The sequence below is a fragment of the Pseudochaenichthys georgianus genome, chromosome 2 (genome assembly GCF_902827115.2).
Source record: "Pseudochaenichthys georgianus chromosome 2, fPseGeo1.2, whole genome shotgun sequence".
In the NCBI taxonomy this organism is placed as follows: domain Eukaryota; kingdom Metazoa; phylum Chordata; class Actinopteri; order Perciformes; family Channichthyidae; genus Pseudochaenichthys; species Pseudochaenichthys georgianus.
In genome coordinates this window covers 2,186,394-2,204,931 of record NC_047504.1, presented here as the reverse complement: position 1 = coordinate 2,204,931, position 18,538 = coordinate 2,186,394, and the positions used below count along the sequence as shown (strand labels likewise).

Genomic DNA, 18,538 nt, shown 5'->3' with positions numbered 1-18,538 from the left:
TAAAAGATTGAGAACGTGAACAACTTTTTGGAAGTAATCTCAGGTGCTGCGTCGCAGCATTCAGATTAATTTGCTCACATTGGGTTCAACGTGTCATAGAGCGAGCAGGTCATTTCATTGGATGAGAGGCATACTATGAGAGCTGGTCAGAGGGATGCGTTCAAATGTAGTCAGTAATTTGAGGAACTGTCAAAAATTAATGGCGAACGCAGATAAAGTTGAGCTCGAAAATCCTCCAGCATCAAACCTTTATTTAGACAGATAGGTCCCTTGAGATCATGGATCTCTTTTACAAGGGAGACCTGCATCAATTTAGTTCCACATGAAACATAAAAACAAACAATAGAGGACATCATATTTACATATTCACCAACACTTACAAACACCCATAGTGTCAGAAAGCATCTCGTGCAGACGTGCCTTAAAAACATTCAGAGAAATAAAATTGCTCAATTTCAATTTGGACTGTAGGCTGTTCCAAGCAAGTGGAGCTGCGCACATAAAAGCCGTCTTACCTAAGACAGTCCTCACTCTTGGCACATCTAACAAGACCACATCCTGCGATCTCAGACAATAGCTGCCCGCAACTTTCTGCTTTACCAGAGAACAGATGTAATACGGGAGTTTGCCCAACATAGCTTTATAAATAAAAGTGTACCAGTGACTGAGCCTCCGTACAGAGAGTGATGGTAAACCTGCCTTGGTATACAGTGTACAGTGATGTGTAAGCATCATTGAAGTCTCCGGTTTGGGAACATTTTGGTTTCGCAGTTACGTACAAGGATGGCGGACAAAGACAGGTGGACCGAACCAAAGCTGTTTGTCGGCATTGTTCAACTAAAATTGGTTATGCGGCTGGCAATACATCAAACTTGCACACTCTTGAAAAGGCATCACCCGAACGTGAATATCACCGGTACCAAAAGAAAAAAGACTGAAGTGCAAACCCAACTCCCACTAGCATTTAAGCCTCCACCACTCGCAAAAAGTTCAGACCGAGCCAAAGCTATTACAAACACCAAATATCCTTATGTTGCCATGTTAGCAAAGCGCTACCTGGCTGTATACCTCTGTCCCTAGCGAGAGGGTTTTCTCCACAGCAGGAGACATTGCTAGTGCCAGCAGATCTGCCCTTTCGGCAAGCAATGTGGACAAGTTCATTTAAAAAAAAAACAAAAAAAAACATTAAAATACAATGACAAGCAAGTCCTAATGTCAAACTGCCTGCTTAGGTGCTAGTACAGTACAGTTCAAATACAGATTATTTCAGTTCATCGAAATGCTGCACCTTAATGTTCATTTTATTATATTTTGTATTTATTTGAGTGAATATTCATAGTTTAATAATAATTAAAAACCCAAAACTAATAGTTTATGTTTTGTGAGTACTAGTACAGTAAAGTTCAAATACAGATTATTTCAGTTCATCGAAATGCTGCACCTTAATGTTTATTTTATTATATTTTGAACATTTCTGCTGTACCGAAAACGTACCGAACCGAACCGTGACCAAAAAACTGAGGTACGTACCGAACCGAAATGTTTGTGAACCGTTACACCCCTAATAACTACTGTCACTTTTCACATTGAACATGTGCTCTTTTATTAAATAAACTAAACGCTTTCATTTTAAGTTGTGAGTTTAGTGTTTTTGACCCTAAGAAAACCTGATGCATTAATCAATAACAATAATCTCCTCTCTCTGCTCCAGAGGATTTAAAAAAAAAAATATCCCAATGCCACAAAAATGCATCAGTGACGTGGTTGAAATCTTGTCTCCATATAACAAAATACTGAAACAAGCGGTATCAGTGACTGTGTGTTTGATGTGGCTCTTTGCAGTAACATAGAAACAATGTGGCTCTTAACCTCTGACTGGTTGGCCACCCCTGCTCTAGCACGTTGACCTGGCACGCACTCTCCTGGGCAGACCGCTGACCCTGAACGGTCCTGCCCTGCCGCATTGCACCCCACCCTGAGAGACATGCACCTATGGTGATGGTCTCCTGGCGGGATGGGATGGCGCCCATGGGCACACCCACCAGGAGATAGGCCCTGCCCCTCCAGCGTGACAGAGAGTGGAGGCAATGCTGCGACACCCTGACTTCCCTGTGCCACTTGGCGTCCAAGTGAAGGCTGTTCAGCCACATCTGCATGGGGCGCAACGACAGCGGGCCTAAGGGCCCAGCGGCCGAGGCAGCTGCCAGTCTGCCCAAGGGCCAGAGGAACTGAATATAAGGCACCATCTTGCCCGTCCCACGTGGAAGTAGGCATCCCCTCAAGACCACTCCACCTGTGCATATGCAGTGGTCAGCATATAGAAGGGCAGCATCTTCAGGAATCTGTTGATTCCTCTGAGGTCCAAGATCGGGCGAAATCCGCCGACTTTCTTGCTCACGAGAAAGTACGCCGAGCAGAGGTCCTTACTGGCTTGATTGCATCCTTGGACAGAAGGACGGACAACTCTTGGGCCAGAGCTAGGGCCCCTGCCGGATCGCTGAAGACTGTCAATTAGACCCAGCCGAAGGCTAGGGGCCGGAGCTGCGGTCCGTACCCCTGGGTTAAGGTGAAAACCACCCAAGGGCCGGAAGTACAGACCTCCCAGTAACTGAGCTGCTGCTGGGAAAGCAGCCGACGACTGCCCCCGGCATTTCATGGCCCAGCCCCCCGGCCCCTGGAGCCTCTTGGGGGGCGCCAGTAAGGCTCTGGGGCACGAGGCCGCCTGGAAGTCGGGCGACCTGGGGCACGAAAGTCATTGGGAGGCGGTTGAGTGGGCCGCTAAGACCTCTGCAGACCACCGCTGAAATCCGGCGGCTGAGTGCGGCTGCTAGAGCGGCCCCTGGGCCTGCTGGGAGTGGGCACAGGTCTGCGAAGACCCGAGAGCTGCTGCCTGGTCTGCCTAGCTTGGGCAGCACGCTCCAGTGCCTCCAGGGCAGCTGACCTAAACAGCTCCCCTGGCTCGACTGGTACGCTACGGAGGACTCTCCTACATGCCTCCGTTAGTGGTGACTGAGCCAGCCTGGCGACGAGTCTGTACCAGCGACAAGGCGTCCTCATACAGAGGTGCGTCAACCGAAGGAGGCGCGTCAGCCGAAGGAGGTGCGCCAACCGAAGGAGGGGCGTCAACCGAAGGGGGGGGGGGGAGGCTGAAGGGCCAAGAGGTGACTTCATCATGCTCCTATCGGCAGCTAGTCGATCCACTTTAGAGGACAGCCTGTTTCTAGTCCTTCTATTGGGGGGAGCACACATAGCCATCGCTCCCTCAAGTCGCCGGAAACGGCCTGATTGATCTGGAGGAGGATGTGACAAGGAGAGGTGTCTGTTGGCTGCTGCCAGACGTTCCACCTCAGTGATTCTAGCCACTCTGACCGCCCGAGGCATGCAGCTACAGCTCATGCAGGCGTTTACCGTGAGAACCTCCTTCAGATGCTCAAATGTTGTCCCCACTGACCGCCAGAGGCGGCCGAGGCAGGAGGGGCAGCGGTCGTGGCCGTCCTCGGGCTCAAGAGAAGCCATACAGGCGCTACATGAATGAGCCATTCTGTAAGTAGCCAGATGCAGCGTAGCCGGGAGCGGGTGCGGGAACACAGCCTTCACCAGCTACCTGCTTAATGGAAAGAGTAGAGCGTTGCTGCTACTCGCTGAACAGAAAGAGGGATGTAATTACACCCACATTACCGGCAGAGGGAGCGGGAGCGAGAGCACTGCCTTCACCTGGCTGGATTAATAAACACGGCAGTTCAGCGTCTCCCAGGAGCGGGGGCGAGAACACTGCCGGCTGAGTTAGAGACGAATGCCAGATGCAGCATAACCGGGAGCGGGTGTGGGAACACAGCCTTCACCAGCTACCTGCTTAAAGGGAAAAAACAGGGCAGTTCCGCGTCTACCAGGAGCGGGGGCGAGAACACTACCTTCACTGGTTGAGTTAGAGACGAATGCCAGATGCAGCGTAACCGGGAGCGGGTGCAGGGACACAGCCTTCACCAGCTACCTGCTTAACGGAAAGACAAGGCAGTTCCGCGTCTACCAGGAGCGGGGGCGAGAACACTGCCTTCACTGGTTGAGTTAGAGGCGAACGCCAGATGCAGCGTAACCGGGAGCGGGTGCGGGAACACAGCCTTCACCGGCTACCTGCTTAACGGAAAGACGAGGCAGTTCAGCGTCTACCAGGAGCGGGGGCGAGAACACTGCCTTCACTGGTTGAGTTAGAGACGAATGCCAGATGCAGCGTAAGCGGGTGCGGGAACACAGCCTTCACCAACTACCTGCTTAACGGAAAAGCGAGGCAGTTCAGCGTCTACCAGGAGCGGGGGCGAGAACACTGCCTTCACTGGTTGAGTTAGAGACGAATGCCAGATGCAGCATAACCGGGAGCGGGTGCGGGAACACAGCCTTCACCAGCTACCTGCTGAATGGGAAGAGTAGAGCGGTGCTACTAACAACAGAAAAAGGGATGTAGCTACATCCGCATTACCGGCAGAGGGAGCGGGAGCGAGAGCGAGAGCACTGCCTTCACCTAGCTGGGTAAAATAAAGAAGCAATACGCAATACGTTAGCCGAGCGGCTGCTGCTAACGATCAAGCGAGATCAAGTCAAATAACACACATGTTTAAGACCAGATAACTAGCTTCTAAATAAGAGAACAGCACAGGGCTGTAGTTACAGCAGTAACCATGGCCAGTGCTCACACGGCATATGACCGTAGTTACAGTAGTAACTATGGCCAGTACTTACACGGCTTAGAACCGTAGTTACAGTCGTAACTATGGCCAGAACTTACACAGCATAGAGCCGTAGTTACAGTAGTAACTCTGGTCAGTACTTGCACGGCTTGGAACCGTAGTTACAGTAGTAACTATGGCCAGTACTTGCACAGCATAGAGCCGTAGTTACAGTATTGACTATGGCCAGTACTTTCATGGCTTGGAACCGTAGTTACAGTCGTAACTATGGCCAGTACTTACACAGCACAGAGCCGTAGTTACGGTATTGACTATGGCCAGTACTTACACGGCTTGGAACCGTAGTTACAGTAGTAATTATGGCCAGTACTTACGGCTTAGAACCTTAGTTACAGTAGTAACTGTGGCCGGTGCCTAAAAGTGTCAGCCAAACGGCTGCCCACTAGATAATATAATATTGGGAGGATGAAATCCTCCTTAATGGCCACATATGCAGAGCACACATCACACACAGTGAAGATTGTTCTCTGCATATCATCCTAGTGCTAGGAGTCTAGTACTAGGAGCAGTAAATACAACAATATAGCGCTACTGCAACCATACCATGCGTTTACCGGGAGCGGGAGCGAGATCACTGCCCTCACTGGCTGAGTTCAATAATGAAGCTTAACAGTACATGCAAGGTGTTAGCCAAGCGGCTGCTGCTAACAATCAAGCAACCGAGTCAGAACACAATGTTAAGACCAGATAATTAGCTTCTAAGAAATAGAACAGCCCGCATAGAACCGTAGGCCATGGTTACAGTAGTAACCGCACATGCAGAGCACACAGCACCCGCAGTGAAGATGTTCTCTGCATATCATCCTAGTGCTAGGAGTCTAGTACTAGGAGCAGTAATACAACGATCTAGCGCTACTGCAATCAAACCCTATGTTACCGGGAGCGGGAGCACTGCCCTCACCGGCTGAGTTAATAATGAAGCTTAACAGCAAGGTGTTAGCCAAGCAGCTGCTGCTAACAATCAAGCGACCAAGTCAGAACACAAATGTTAAGACCAGATAATAGCTTCTAAGAAATAGAAAGTACTTACCTTACTCTCTGCATCTAAACGAAAAACGGGTTTAAAGTATGACCCTCTGGGCTTTCCATACTAAATTGAATGAGGGACACAGCCAAAGCTGGGACTCAAATGCTAATGATAGCTCGAGCACAACGCCACAAGCAGAACTTTCAAAAGAGCATAAGGGCAACTTTATGGGAGAGGAAGCAGGAACGCTGTCGTCACCAGAAAGTCTAAGCCAAACAAAAAATAAGACGGTAATCAGGACAACTTGGCTGGGAGAGGGTGCGGGGACACAGCCATCACCAGCAACAAGCTGACACAAACCTGTCCGCCGAGGCTCTGCACAGCCGGCCACAGCTCCTGGAGGACGCATTAACGACCCGTAACTCCGACTGTCAGTCGCGAAGCTTCACGCGGCCAGCTGCTTGTAGAGCAATCCCTCAGATCAAACGTTCAAACCTGAACGCTGTAGGCTACAAGAATGTAGCCACCGTAATCTCGCGCAGCGAGAAGATGAAAGGAACAGATCCTCTGACGACACCGGCTGATATAGCCGGTGTCACGTGGGTCACAGGTGACTTTGTTGTTATTGGTACTCGAGCTGCGCATGCGCGCAATGGACATATCCAGTGCTTAAAGCACCGCCTCTGGCGGTCAGTAGGGACGAAATAGAACCCCTTTGCGAGATCTCGCAATACTTTTCATTTAGTACTTCCTGGTCAGTTCGGCTGCTACGGCAACACAGAAACCACAACAATGGAGCGGTTCATCGATTTTACTTTGAGCTTGGCCTTAAATATAAAGATATAACATCAGCGCTTGGCAATAGGCACGGGTTTCACACATAGACTGTATATATACTGTAAAAGGGTTTCACATAAGTGAAGACATCTCAAGAGAACACTCAGAGCGAGGGGACATGCACGTCGCAAAGCATACTTTGAGCTGAGTTATTGACAGATTTGAATTTCGCGGATCAATAACTCATGAACATAACGTTGTAAAAATACAAACAACATGACTTTACAATCATAGCAAGGTAGACAACGAGCTACAGAGTCGTTTTTATCAGAACAGTTCGATACGCGCCGTCATCCGAGCTAAACATCTAGAATTGGTCACAATCTGCAGCTGGAGGAGTGAGAGGAGTGCTTAGGGACCGTCTACAAACTGCAACGGGGTTTTGCGAAATCTCGCAAAAGTATTGCGATACGAAATAAGTAATTTTTTTTTCTTCTCCATGTCCCCTAGGGCAGCGGTTCTCAACTGGTCCGGTCGCGGGACCCACTTTTTACTTGGTCAATACATCGCGACCCAACATTTTGAAGCACTCAAATCTATTCAACAAAAAATCGTGCTGTAATATATACGCTTTTCAGCATACAATATTAATAAAAGTGAAGTACAGTGCATATATCCCTTATATCCCTTCACAGAACTAAAGTATGCTTTAAAAAAAGGTTTAATGAAGGCTGAACTATATAAAAAGGCACGCATGCTGAACACCCAACCCCAGCAGGGGGGTCTGGGGGGATTTTTTGAAATACTAACATAAACTATGCATTCTGGAACACTGAGAAGAAAATAAATAAATCTATTACTACCCGACATATTAATAATATTTTATGCCATTGTTTGTTTTTCACTTTGTTCTGACATCTTGCTGCGAGAAGAGTAAAGAGGAGACTTACTTTAAATTGTGGGTAAGGGTAGATAGCTCCCATTGTTCTGTGAGCTGTCAGTCATCAAACCGGGGGTCATATTTCATTATGTGTTCATTTCTATCTGAAGTTGTAACCATGAATGTATAAAAAAGAGTTCTACCGCAAAGTTATTCTCCGTGGGGACTTCCGGCAACAATCTTGATTCTGATTGGCCAGAAGACTCGAAAAAACATCAGCAAAGATATTTTATTGAGAAGATGATCACTATGTGACAGAAGTTTTCAAAACCGTTTATGGTCTCCGGTACTTCCAGTCCAACGCCGACTGCATGCACAGCGTTAGAAAAAAATAAAAAATTCACTCACACATCCGCGACCCACTCGAAACAGGTCCGCGACCCACTTTTGGGTCACGACCCACCAGTTGAGAACCACTACCCTAGGGGGCTCCGTACTAATCCCCCGATTGGAGATGAAAACATCAGAAAATAAAGGTCATTGTCTCACTGTAATAAAAGGAATTGCTGTCACACGTTTTTTTTCTCGGTTATCTGAAGACTAATGGCAGGTTTCTGTTTGTGTTGTGTGTATCTTGTGTATTGTATTGCCTCACCTCCATGGTGTGTGTCTTCCCGGAGGACGTCTGTCCGTAGGCGAAGATGGTCCCGTTGTACCCGCCCAGCACATCTGCAAAAACACGAAAACACAGGCATGAAAAACAGCTGCAAATATATGACAATCATGTATATAAATAAAGCTTAAGCTACTACTATTTCTGATGATATTACTGCTATTACTGCTTACCCTACGTATTTAATGACACTATTAGCTTTACTATTGCTTTCATTATTTCATTGTCTATTTATTTGTACTTCTACTATAACAGTCAATATCCCATTTTCTGTATATGCAGATGAATTGAATTATGTATGAGAAATATCATAATTATAAAAACTAGTTTACAAAGTTTGTACAGCTTATTAAGTAACAACTAACCAAAATGACAGTTCTCATTCATAACACTCCGTTCGATGTCTCACTATGGGATGCGCCTCATCGCGGAGCAAACAGAAGCATCAATCTCATTACGCCAATCCTGATTGGCTGGTGATCTTGACGTCAACGTCAGGGGAAATCACCCCCTATAAGTAGCCTGCGCCACGACGCATGCGTCTTTCAAACACCTCTTCTCGCTTCAGAGCACATCTCTAATGGTAGCCGGGCTAGCTTAACAGTCCACAGACTGAACCAAAAGCTAATTTCGGTCGACGGGCGTTAGCCGGCTACCCTATTCTGCCTCGCAGAAGAGTATAGTACTAACACACCAGTTAGTATTATAATCAACCTCGCCGTTCTTCCTCTGGAATTAAGGTAAGGTTTTGATTCTCAAGTTAGCAACTTTTCTCGACGTACCTGTTAAGAGCGGGTCCTCTCCACGCCTCGCGGCGAATGAGATGGACGCCTCTCTCCCTCACACCAGAGGAGTCAGGGACTCGGAGGCTCGACTCTGCGGCTGCGGGTTGAAGATATCAGGCACAGACTCACACCAGGTCTGCTCGTCCTGCCTCGGGCTGGAACACGCCCAGGAGGCTATCGACAACCCCGGCTCGTGCGGGCATTGTGCCCGCTTCACCATGAAGAGCCTCCGCCGACGGTTAGCACGACAAGCTAGCTTGTCGGGACAAGATCCCCTCATGTCCATTGATTTGCCGGCTGGCAATCAAGACGTGGGGGCGTCCGCCGCAGAGTTTGAGCCCCTCACCATTACAGTCTGGGGCTCATCAACAGCGGAAGCCGCGGAACCGGATTCCCGCGCCATATCAGGCCGGGACCCGGTGGCGGCAAGAGACGCGGAAACGGGGCCCCACGCTATACCAAGCTGGGGCTCCCGGCTGGACCTCACCATGGTTTCACCCACGGAGGATGTCCTGGAATTGGATTACATGGAGGACGAAGAGGATGCCTCTGAGTTCCTCCTGTCTGATTCGGATGAGCAAGAAGACGACATCTTCGTGTCATCAGCTCAGGCTGCAAAGCCGGGAGCGATGGCTGCTCTCCCGGGCGATAGCACACCAGCTTCGCCCTGTCTAAGCATGGACCTACAAGCCGTATGTCAGCGCGCTGCGTCCAGGCTAGACATCCCGTGGCCCGAAATGGCCAAGGAGACCTCCAGGTCCCGTTACGAGGGGAAACATTTTCCCCAAACAACGAGGACGAAGAGGCAACTCCTTCCGGTCTTCCCGGAGATGTTGGATGAGGTGTCGGTCTCGTGGAGAGACCGGCCCTTTAGCAACAAGGCCCCAATCCAGGGTGCCTCCTCCCTTGACTGTGACGGTATGGAGAGGCTCGGCCTGCTCCGCATACCGCCTATGGAACCGCTGGTGGCAGCCCACCTCCTACCGAGGATGGGCCTGTCACCAAGCAGGAACCCCACGCTGCCAGTGAAGGCGGACCGATTCCAGTCGACCATGACTGAACGGTCCTACAGAGCCGCAGCATTGTCCGCCAGGGCTCTAAACATTTCCTCGATGCTAACCGCGTACCAAGCGGAGCTCTGTGAGGATCTGTCGAGCAATCCTGGACCGGCCACTCTGGACGAGATAGCCGCGGTCACAGACATTTGTCTCCGTGTCCAACGCTGCGCCGTCCAGGCCACGGGTAAGGTAATGGGGGATCATGGTGGTGCAGGAAAGAGCTAGATGGCTCAACCTCACCAACCTCCCAGACTGGGAAAGGGAAGATGTGCTGGATATGCCCATCGTTCCCGAGGGGATTTTCGGCTCCGCTCTCGCTTCCATGCAGAGGAAGTGCGAGTCGAAAAAGAAGGAAGACGAGGCCATCCACCTCTGTCTCCCTCGAAGGGTCCAGCCGCTGCCTTCGCAACAGCGGCCCTTCGCAACAGCGGCCCTTCGCAACAGCGGCCCTTCGCAACAGCGGCCCTTCGCCCAAGCTGCTCCGAACCCTGCTAGGTTTAAAGTACCAGGACAGCAGAGGTCGCAGCCCACCCCGAGTCCCCAGCCCAGGCAGGAGACGAGGGCGAGTTGGCCTAGAAAATCTCCGGTTCCGGCTGCAGCCCAGGCGCAGCCAACCCAGAATTTCGGCCAGCAGTCGAGGAGGAAGAAGCGAGCGGCATGACAGCCCCTCCTTCTCCCCTCTGTGACAGAGCTGCTTTCCCCGGCTCGAAACGTGTTCCCGCTGCCTCGAGAGATGCCTCAACGTCATCCTCAAGTCCGCATAAAACACATGTCACATCTTTGTTGTTTCAATAAACCATTTTCCGCTGACGCATCCAGGCTTTGGCCAAGGGCGCAGCTCAAGAAAATGAAAAGAAAAACAATAAACAGTCCGCTAACTATAAATCCCCTTTTGAGAGCAGCTACAGCCTCTCTCAAAAGGCGGATAATAAACGGGTCTGTGAAGGCACCACCGTCACGCGCATGCATAGTGCCGGCTGGGGCTGTTAAAACACCACTGCCACGCGCATGCGCAGTGCCAGTTGGGGCCGTGAAGGCACCACCGTCACGCGCATGTGCAGTGACGGTGGGGATTGTTGAAATGGGGTACCACCGTGTTCAGACACTAGAGGGCCCCATAACACAACAAATAGAGTCTCAGAGGGTAAGAGATGTGACATCTCCGCTGGCTCTAAGGAGCACACAGTGGAAGACGCTCACAACATCTGCTTGGGTTTTCAAGACAGTAACACGGGGTTACAGACTCCAATTCGCTGTCACCCCCCCTAGTTTCTCGGGCATTTTGTATTCACAAGCCCGGGGAGAGTCAGCCCATATTCTAGAGAGAGAGATCCTCTCACTTCTAGAAAAGAGAGCTATATCTATTGTACCTGCCGAGCAGAGTCAGAGTGGCTTTTATTCCAAGTATTTCCTCGTTCCCAAACGAGGAGGGAACGGAATTCGGCCAATACTGGATTTGAGGGTTCTGAACAGATATCTAAAAAGATACAAATTCAGAATGCTCACTCACACATCTCTGCTGCGTCTCGTGCGACAAGATGACTGGTTTACATCAGTCGACCTGAAAGATGCGTATTTCCACGTCCCAGTATATTACCCACACAGGAAATATCTGAGGTTCGCATTTCAGGGGATCTGTTACGAATACAGAGTACTTCACTTCGGCCTGACTCTCAGTCCAAAGGTGTTTGTACGATGTACGGAAGCCGCGATAGCCCCGTTAAGACAACAGGGTATTCGCCTGGCAACCTACCTGGACGACTGGCTGCTTCTCGCACAGTCGGAGCAGGAGGCTATTACACAGACAAGTGTCCTCGTAAAGCACCTGCTCAACCTGGGTTTCATAATAAACACAGAGAAGAGCATGTTGTGCCCAGCACAGACTGCACTCTTCCTGGGGTTACACCTGAACTCGGTATCCTTTACAGCCCGACTGTCAGCGGAAAGAGTGAAAGCTTTCAGAGCTTGTCTCGCTCAATTCCAGCTGCGCAAACATGTTCTCTTCAGAACGGTTAATGGGGCTCATGGCGTCAGCCATCCTGGTCGTATGACTAGGACGCTTACACATGAGGGAGTTTCAGCGCTGGGTAGCCGCCTTAAAACTAAACCCCGCACGTCATAGCGCGCGGAGAGTAATGGTTACTGTGAAATGCGTAAGGGCACTGCGCCACTGGCTGCACCCGACTTTTCTAGTACGGGGCGTGCCTATGGGTGCTGTCCTTTCACGGAAGGTGGTCACCACGGTCGCATGTCTGACAGGTTGGGGAGGTATTTATGAAGGCTGTCCGGTGAGGGGTCTCTGGAGCAGAGACCTCCAGCGGGCACACATAAATTACCTAGAGCTTTTAGCGGTGTTCCTCACCCTAAGACGCTTTCTGCCTTTCCTCAGGGGACATCACGTCCTCGTGAGGACAGACAATACGACTACAATATCGTATATAAACCGCCAAGGGGGTTTGCGTTCTCTCCAGTTACACATGCTGGCACGCAAACTGATCTTATGGAGCGGCGGGCGTCTCCTCTCCCTGAGAGCGACGCACGTACCGTGTGTGTTGAACCTCGGGGCAGATCTACTGTCCAGAGGTATACCACTTTATGCAGACTGGACTCTACATCCAAGGATTGTGAGCCAGCTGTGGGTGCGTTATGGTAGAGCCACGGTGGACCTGTTCGCATCAAAAGAAAATGCTCAATGTCAGCTGTTCTTTTCGATGCGCGACTTAAACGCACCGTTAGGCGTGGACGCACTCGCACACGTTTGGCCTTCGGGCCTTCTGTACGCGTTCCCACCCCTGGCTCTGATTCCCCAAACTCTGGCCAGAGTGAGGGAACAACGCCACACACTTATCCTGATAGCTCCGCACTGGCCCGCTATGTACTGGCTGGCGGAGATTTATCAGCTGCTGTGCGGGCAGCCATGGCAGCTCCCGCTACGCAGGGACATACTGTCCCAGGCGGGGGGGGGCGATCTTTCACCCACACACAGAGAGCTTGGCCTTATGGGCCTGGCCCGTGAGTGGTACAACCTGAATACAGTGAGACTCCCTCATAGGGTGATAAACACTATTCAGAGTGCGAGAGATTCCTACACCAGGTCTCTCTAATATAGTGCTGTTACTGGTCCTGGCTTCCGCCAGGCGAGCCAGTAATGTTTTCATGCGCTATCTGTACATATTTTTTCACACACTCGGTTCACCCCAGGGAAAACGAGAGTGTTGTTGAAGCCCAACCCTGTCCTTATACCCAAGGTGGTTGGGTCATGTACCCCAATGGACATTGAGGCATTTCCTCCGCCGCTGGGTCCCTCCGGGGAACAGCAGCCGGATTTGCTGTGTCCAGTTCGTGCTTACGCACCTGTATGGACAGATCAGGGGTGCTTGTCATAATGACCAACTCCTGGTGTCCTGGGCTAACCCTTATAAGGGCAATCCTGTTACTAAGCAACGGCTCTCCCACTGTTTTGTGGAAGCAATTGCTTTGGGGCCCATACGAGTCAGAGTTCACAGGCACCCTCGGGTCCGCGAGCTCTTTCGACTCAGGGTCTGGCTGCATCCTGGGCTCTGTCCAGGATGCCTCCCATCCAAGACATCGGTGCAGCGGCGAGCTGGTCCTCGCCGCTCACTTTTGTCCGCCTCTTAACAGGCTGGGCGTTCTGCTCCCAGTGTGACTCAAGCAGTGCTGGGCACCTGGTTGAGTCAGAGCTCTACCTGTTAAGTTCTGGTTGGTTTGGTGATTTTCGAGATAAGCTCGTCTGGCAATACGGGAGCTACAATTTCCCATAGTGAGACATCGAACGGAGTGTTATGAATGAGAACTATAGGTTACTTACGTAACCCCAGGCCTCAGAGTAACATGAAGTGAGATGTCTCACCAGACGGCACTCCTTGCTATGGTGAAGCGAGAAGATGTGCTTATTTTGAATGACGCATGCGTCGTGGCGCAGGCTACTTATAGGGGGTGATTTCCCCTGACGTTGATGTCAAAGATCACCAGCCAATCAGGATTGGGGTAATGAGATTGCTGCTTCTGTTTGCTCCGCGATGAGGCGCATCCCATAGTGAGACATCTCACTTCATGTTACTCTGAGTGCTGGGGTTACGTAAGTAACCTATAGTTTTGGTTCATCTCAAATATTTGTAATGATGTTTTTGGTTTGCATGAGTTACTGTGTAGATGACGAGCAGAGAAGTAGGAAAATGTAGGACAATATTCTAATTCAAGCTAATTCTTACATTAATGGTATAATGATTACAATTAATTATTTTCAACAACTTTTATATTTTTTCTAGCTGTGAAAAAAACCTGGTGAAATATTGTCAAAAGTGCTTAAATGTAATTTACATTTCTTTTTCAGAGCCAACCTAAACTCTTTGAAAGCAGATATAATATATATATAATAAATAAATAAAAGGTTACAATAAATCATAAAAAGCCATGTCTCTTTACTGTTAAGATAAATATATATTTTGTAATGCCTTTTGGATAAACATCCTTTCAATCTGAGGGACAGATTACATCTATGTGCAAAAAGATGACAGTTTCTATAAGAAAATGTTAAATCCTACCTTTAACTATCTGCTTGGCACACTGGCCGTACACTTGTTCCTGCGCCGTGTTGGGAGGCAGAACGCGGTCAAACACGTACGGTTTACCCTGTAATAGACGGAAAAATAGCAATTATAAAGATCAGGGTCTGTGCAGGAATCCTGAAGTCACATGTAAGACCTTTTTTAAGACCCTTTCCATACATTTTAAGACCTCATCGCCACTTGGAGTTTTAACCGGTTACCTTGGCGACACACTTTACCTCACATTTACTATATACAGTATTGATTGTCCTTCCTCCTTATCTTCCAACCATTTGGACGCAGACTTGCATTTCCCCATAACGATGTTGTTTAGCAACCGGCGTAACCGGACCTTCGCGCTATCAAGCAGTGAGCGTGCGATGTCCTGTTCAGATGACGTCACATCCAACGGGATGCCATCAATAAACTACACAGAATCACACTACACACCTACGCCATGACTACATTCAGGCAGACTGTAGAATACAACCTCTTTGGACCATTTATATACTTATTGAAAACAAGCTACAAAATGTAACCTTGGAAAATGCCCTTTAATTTTTTTTAATAGCCTTCATTTTCACTAAATTGAATCATCAACTTTCAATACCCCCTGAACTGAAGATGCAAATAGTTGATGTTCTGCATTTGGATTTGCATCAACTGGGTTCTGATTTATATCATATTTCTACTGCAATACCGCATCCTTGTGCTACCTAAAAAAACACACAGGTAGGTACAGTTACATTAAAAATAACGATTAAATCCAACTGCAAAATGCTTGTTTCTCTCACTATAGTGTTATAAAACAGCTAGTCCTGAGCTGTCAATGCTTCCAGTCTGACTATCCATCATTCCTCCTGCCCTTGTCCAACAGCCAGAGGGGCTAAAGCCCTGGGTTTAGTGAAATGCAGCTCTCAGCAGCACCCAGTCTGGAGCAGAGGAACTCCTGACTCCAGTGAGCAGCCTCCGTCTCTGCACTTTGATTGATGGAGGTGACGTGGTGCAGTTTGTCCTCACAGAAGGAAGGGTTTCTGGGGATAATGCATTAGAATGAATAATGCAGGACGTGCAGGGCTGCTGATTCTCAGAGGGGGGAGGGCGGGCATCTGAATATTTGCTTTAAAGTACATTTAATAGATAATATTGGCAGATTTTAGGAGCTAATCCCAATGTAGGATGTCTATTTCGATGCCATGTCTATTTTCTTTTTTTACATACAGATAACGTTGTGTTCAAAGAAAGGTGGGAAAGTACAACATCTAGTTATCCTGCATCCTTTTTTTGGATGGAAAATTGAACTAAAACAGTATAAAAGGGCTTATTGAATAATGATGCAACACTAAGAACTTTAACAGCATGAGATTCAGAGAACAACAACTAACCTTTGACCCCCTCCTCTAAACTATTACTTAAACCAATATTACTTAACAGTACGTCTGTCTTGGTCAATTTCAATGCAAAATATCATATATAAAAAATAAAATAATAGTTGTTTTCACATTTTTTTTGGGTGCGAAAGTTTGTATTTTCATCCCCTTTTGTAGATGTATGACAGGAAATACATCACAGCAGAGATTTGTTCTGATTGGCTCTTTAAGAAATCCCTTATAAAACACATTACAAAGTGTTTACCAGACATTGTATCTTTCTCTCTACTAGATTTTAAACATATGTAAACACATAACATCTCCATTGTGTTTGACCATGTAATCGCTTTCCCTCTAGACAGTTTTATATCATTTAACTAATCTAAAATGTTAATGCCTAAAGCACATTTGCTAAAACAGATTGTTATTTAATGAATGTTCTGATCAAATATTGAATTATCGTTGGTAGAAGCCCAGCATGCTGTAGTGGGAATGTTTAACCAAGTTGTACACGTTTAAAATGTGCTTTGTTTACACTGACTGTCTGCAGTGTTCTGTATTATTACATCAACCTTTATGTAATTAAATAGACATCTTTAACGGAAGTTAGAATGCATGAATGTAGCGACCAACACATAAACACATGATATTTTTGCTGATACAGAATAGGCCTATGAGGGAGGATTTTATACTGACTATGTATATCATTTGGTGCAATATTTAATATAATGCTCAGACTGCCATAACATCTCCTGCAGGATTTATTGCGCACTTGGCACCCCCATCCTGCAGATCTCCAGGTGACTTTCTCCTCTAAATCACTGCAGTGTTGGGAGTTTAGCTCCACACAAAAACACACACACACGCACGCACACAAAATCAGCATCACAGCATTTGTAGACTTGCCGTAATGACCACTGTGTCCTCCTCTTTGAATTTGGGGATGTATTTGTCCCCTCGGTTGATCTCGGACTCGTTGAGGGGCCTGAAGCGGCACATCACCCTCACCCCGCACTCCGCTGCATCCATCATGGCTGCTGGCACTGTTAACACCGCCTCCCTGGCCAATACTGCGGGCACAAACAAACAAACACACACACACACACAGAGGATTAGTGGATTTTGCACAGAAAGTGAGGTTGAGGGACCACCAGCAGGCCTTGAATGCACTTCAGAATGCATCAAAACAGAGATTAATATTATTTGCACAATAGGATGACATCTTACCACAGGGTAGTTCAGGATGTTTCCGGTTTATCCAATGCGCAACGCGTCCTTCATCCGAGCCCAATATGTCTCCTCTGCTGCACCATAGTCACCGGATCAACCGCAGCGCTGTATCCGGGAAAAGAGCTCTCGCTTGGGCGTGCAGGCCTCCCTCTGCAGCGGTGACAGTGACGCGTAATAGCGGACTGATGTGCGTGTTATCCGGAGAGTTCGGTGTGCGGTCAGAGCTCGGAGATGCGCAGAGACAGCCGCAGCGTCCTGACTTGCAATAAAGCGCGCTCCTGTCACGGTGCCGCGGCGCGCCCCCATGCCCTGCCTGCATCAGCACCACCACCATCACTGAGTTGATCGTGTGAACGCGCACAATGAAAACCTGCAATAATTTATTGTAAATAAATATACAGCGGGTTGAAAGATAGTAGCTAGAGAATTCTTAATTTACTTTAGCTAATTGCTACTATATGTTTTTGGACGCTGGTTATTTAGCAGATTCAGATTATTAATACAAAATGCATTTTGATGCATGCTATTATAATCGATAACACAGCAGTACAGTAGCATGACAGAAGTAGCCCCAGTTTTGCAAGTTTCTACCTTAACGTGATGCTTAAATACCCTTATTATAAATTAATAATGGAATAATTATAACTCTGCAATGAAAACATTTACATAATGAGTACTTGATAAGATAAAATGACTTGTATCGGTGAAATTAAGATATCGTTGGCTTCTACAGTTTTATTATTCTTTAGTGACCTGCACAAAACAAGAAACAGGAGGTCCTCCTTTAATATTTAAGGTGAGATGTGAGCCAATTCAGACATGGAAAGTGATGTAAACTATTGTAAACTGTTAGCTAAAAGCAGCTTCGTTGTGTTTAGCATGCTAGCACACAATGTGCTAGTGATACTAAGCTAACATAACACGGCTATAAAAAGTGTCTCGTCATGTTGCATTTTTAGGTTTAAAGTTCATTCCTAATATTAAAAACAGTCTCACCACACTATGCATTTAGCAAGAGCTGTTCTCGAGCTTTCGATCGCATCACATCATCTGATTTTCACCAACATGCCGAATTAATTGAATTATTTTTTAAAAGCACTTTTCAAGCCAGCATTAAGGAGAGGTCCTACCTGCTTTGAAAAAAAGGAACATTTGAACATCTGTATTTGTTATCATAGATGCAAATTGGGGATACTTCTTGTTTGACAAAAACTAAATTAAAATGTGGATATTCTATCTAGTATACTGTTCAATAAATAATGTCAACTATAGGGTGTTTTTATGTCGAATTTCTAGTCATTTTCTTAGAGTATTCCGAGGTGTTCCTATTTGCCCACAAGAGGGCAGTGTGCAACAAGACTTAAAAAATGGCTCTTAAACTCTAAACTATTTGATTAATCATATTTTAACTAAATTAATTCGTTTTGGATTTTTTTATACTTAGAATACAAAAAACCTGTATAATAAATATCAGGAGACAAACAAATA

General features: G+C 47.5%; 1 protein-coding gene across 2 annotated transcripts in view; it reads right to left on the bottom strand.

Moving 5' to 3' along the window:
- Positions 1–17,323, bottom strand: part of LOC117457576 (kinesin heavy chain-like) — a 40,406-nt gene extending 23,083 nt beyond the window's left edge. For both annotated transcript variants that reach the window (XM_034097731.2, XM_034097738.2), the window contains exons 1-4: positions 17,048–17,323; positions 16,727–16,890; positions 14,448–14,535; positions 8,022–8,095 (exon numbers count right to left, since the gene is read on the bottom strand). In XM_034097731.2, the coding sequence (XP_033953622.1) occupies positions 8,022–8,095; positions 14,448–14,535; positions 16,727–16,852 (288 nt within the window). In that variant the 5' untranslated portion in view covers positions 16,853–16,890; positions 17,048–17,323. The remainder of the gene's footprint in view (positions 1–8,021; positions 8,096–14,447; positions 14,536–16,726; positions 16,891–17,047) is intronic.
- Between the last annotated feature and the right edge of the window lie 1,215 nt (positions 17,324–18,538).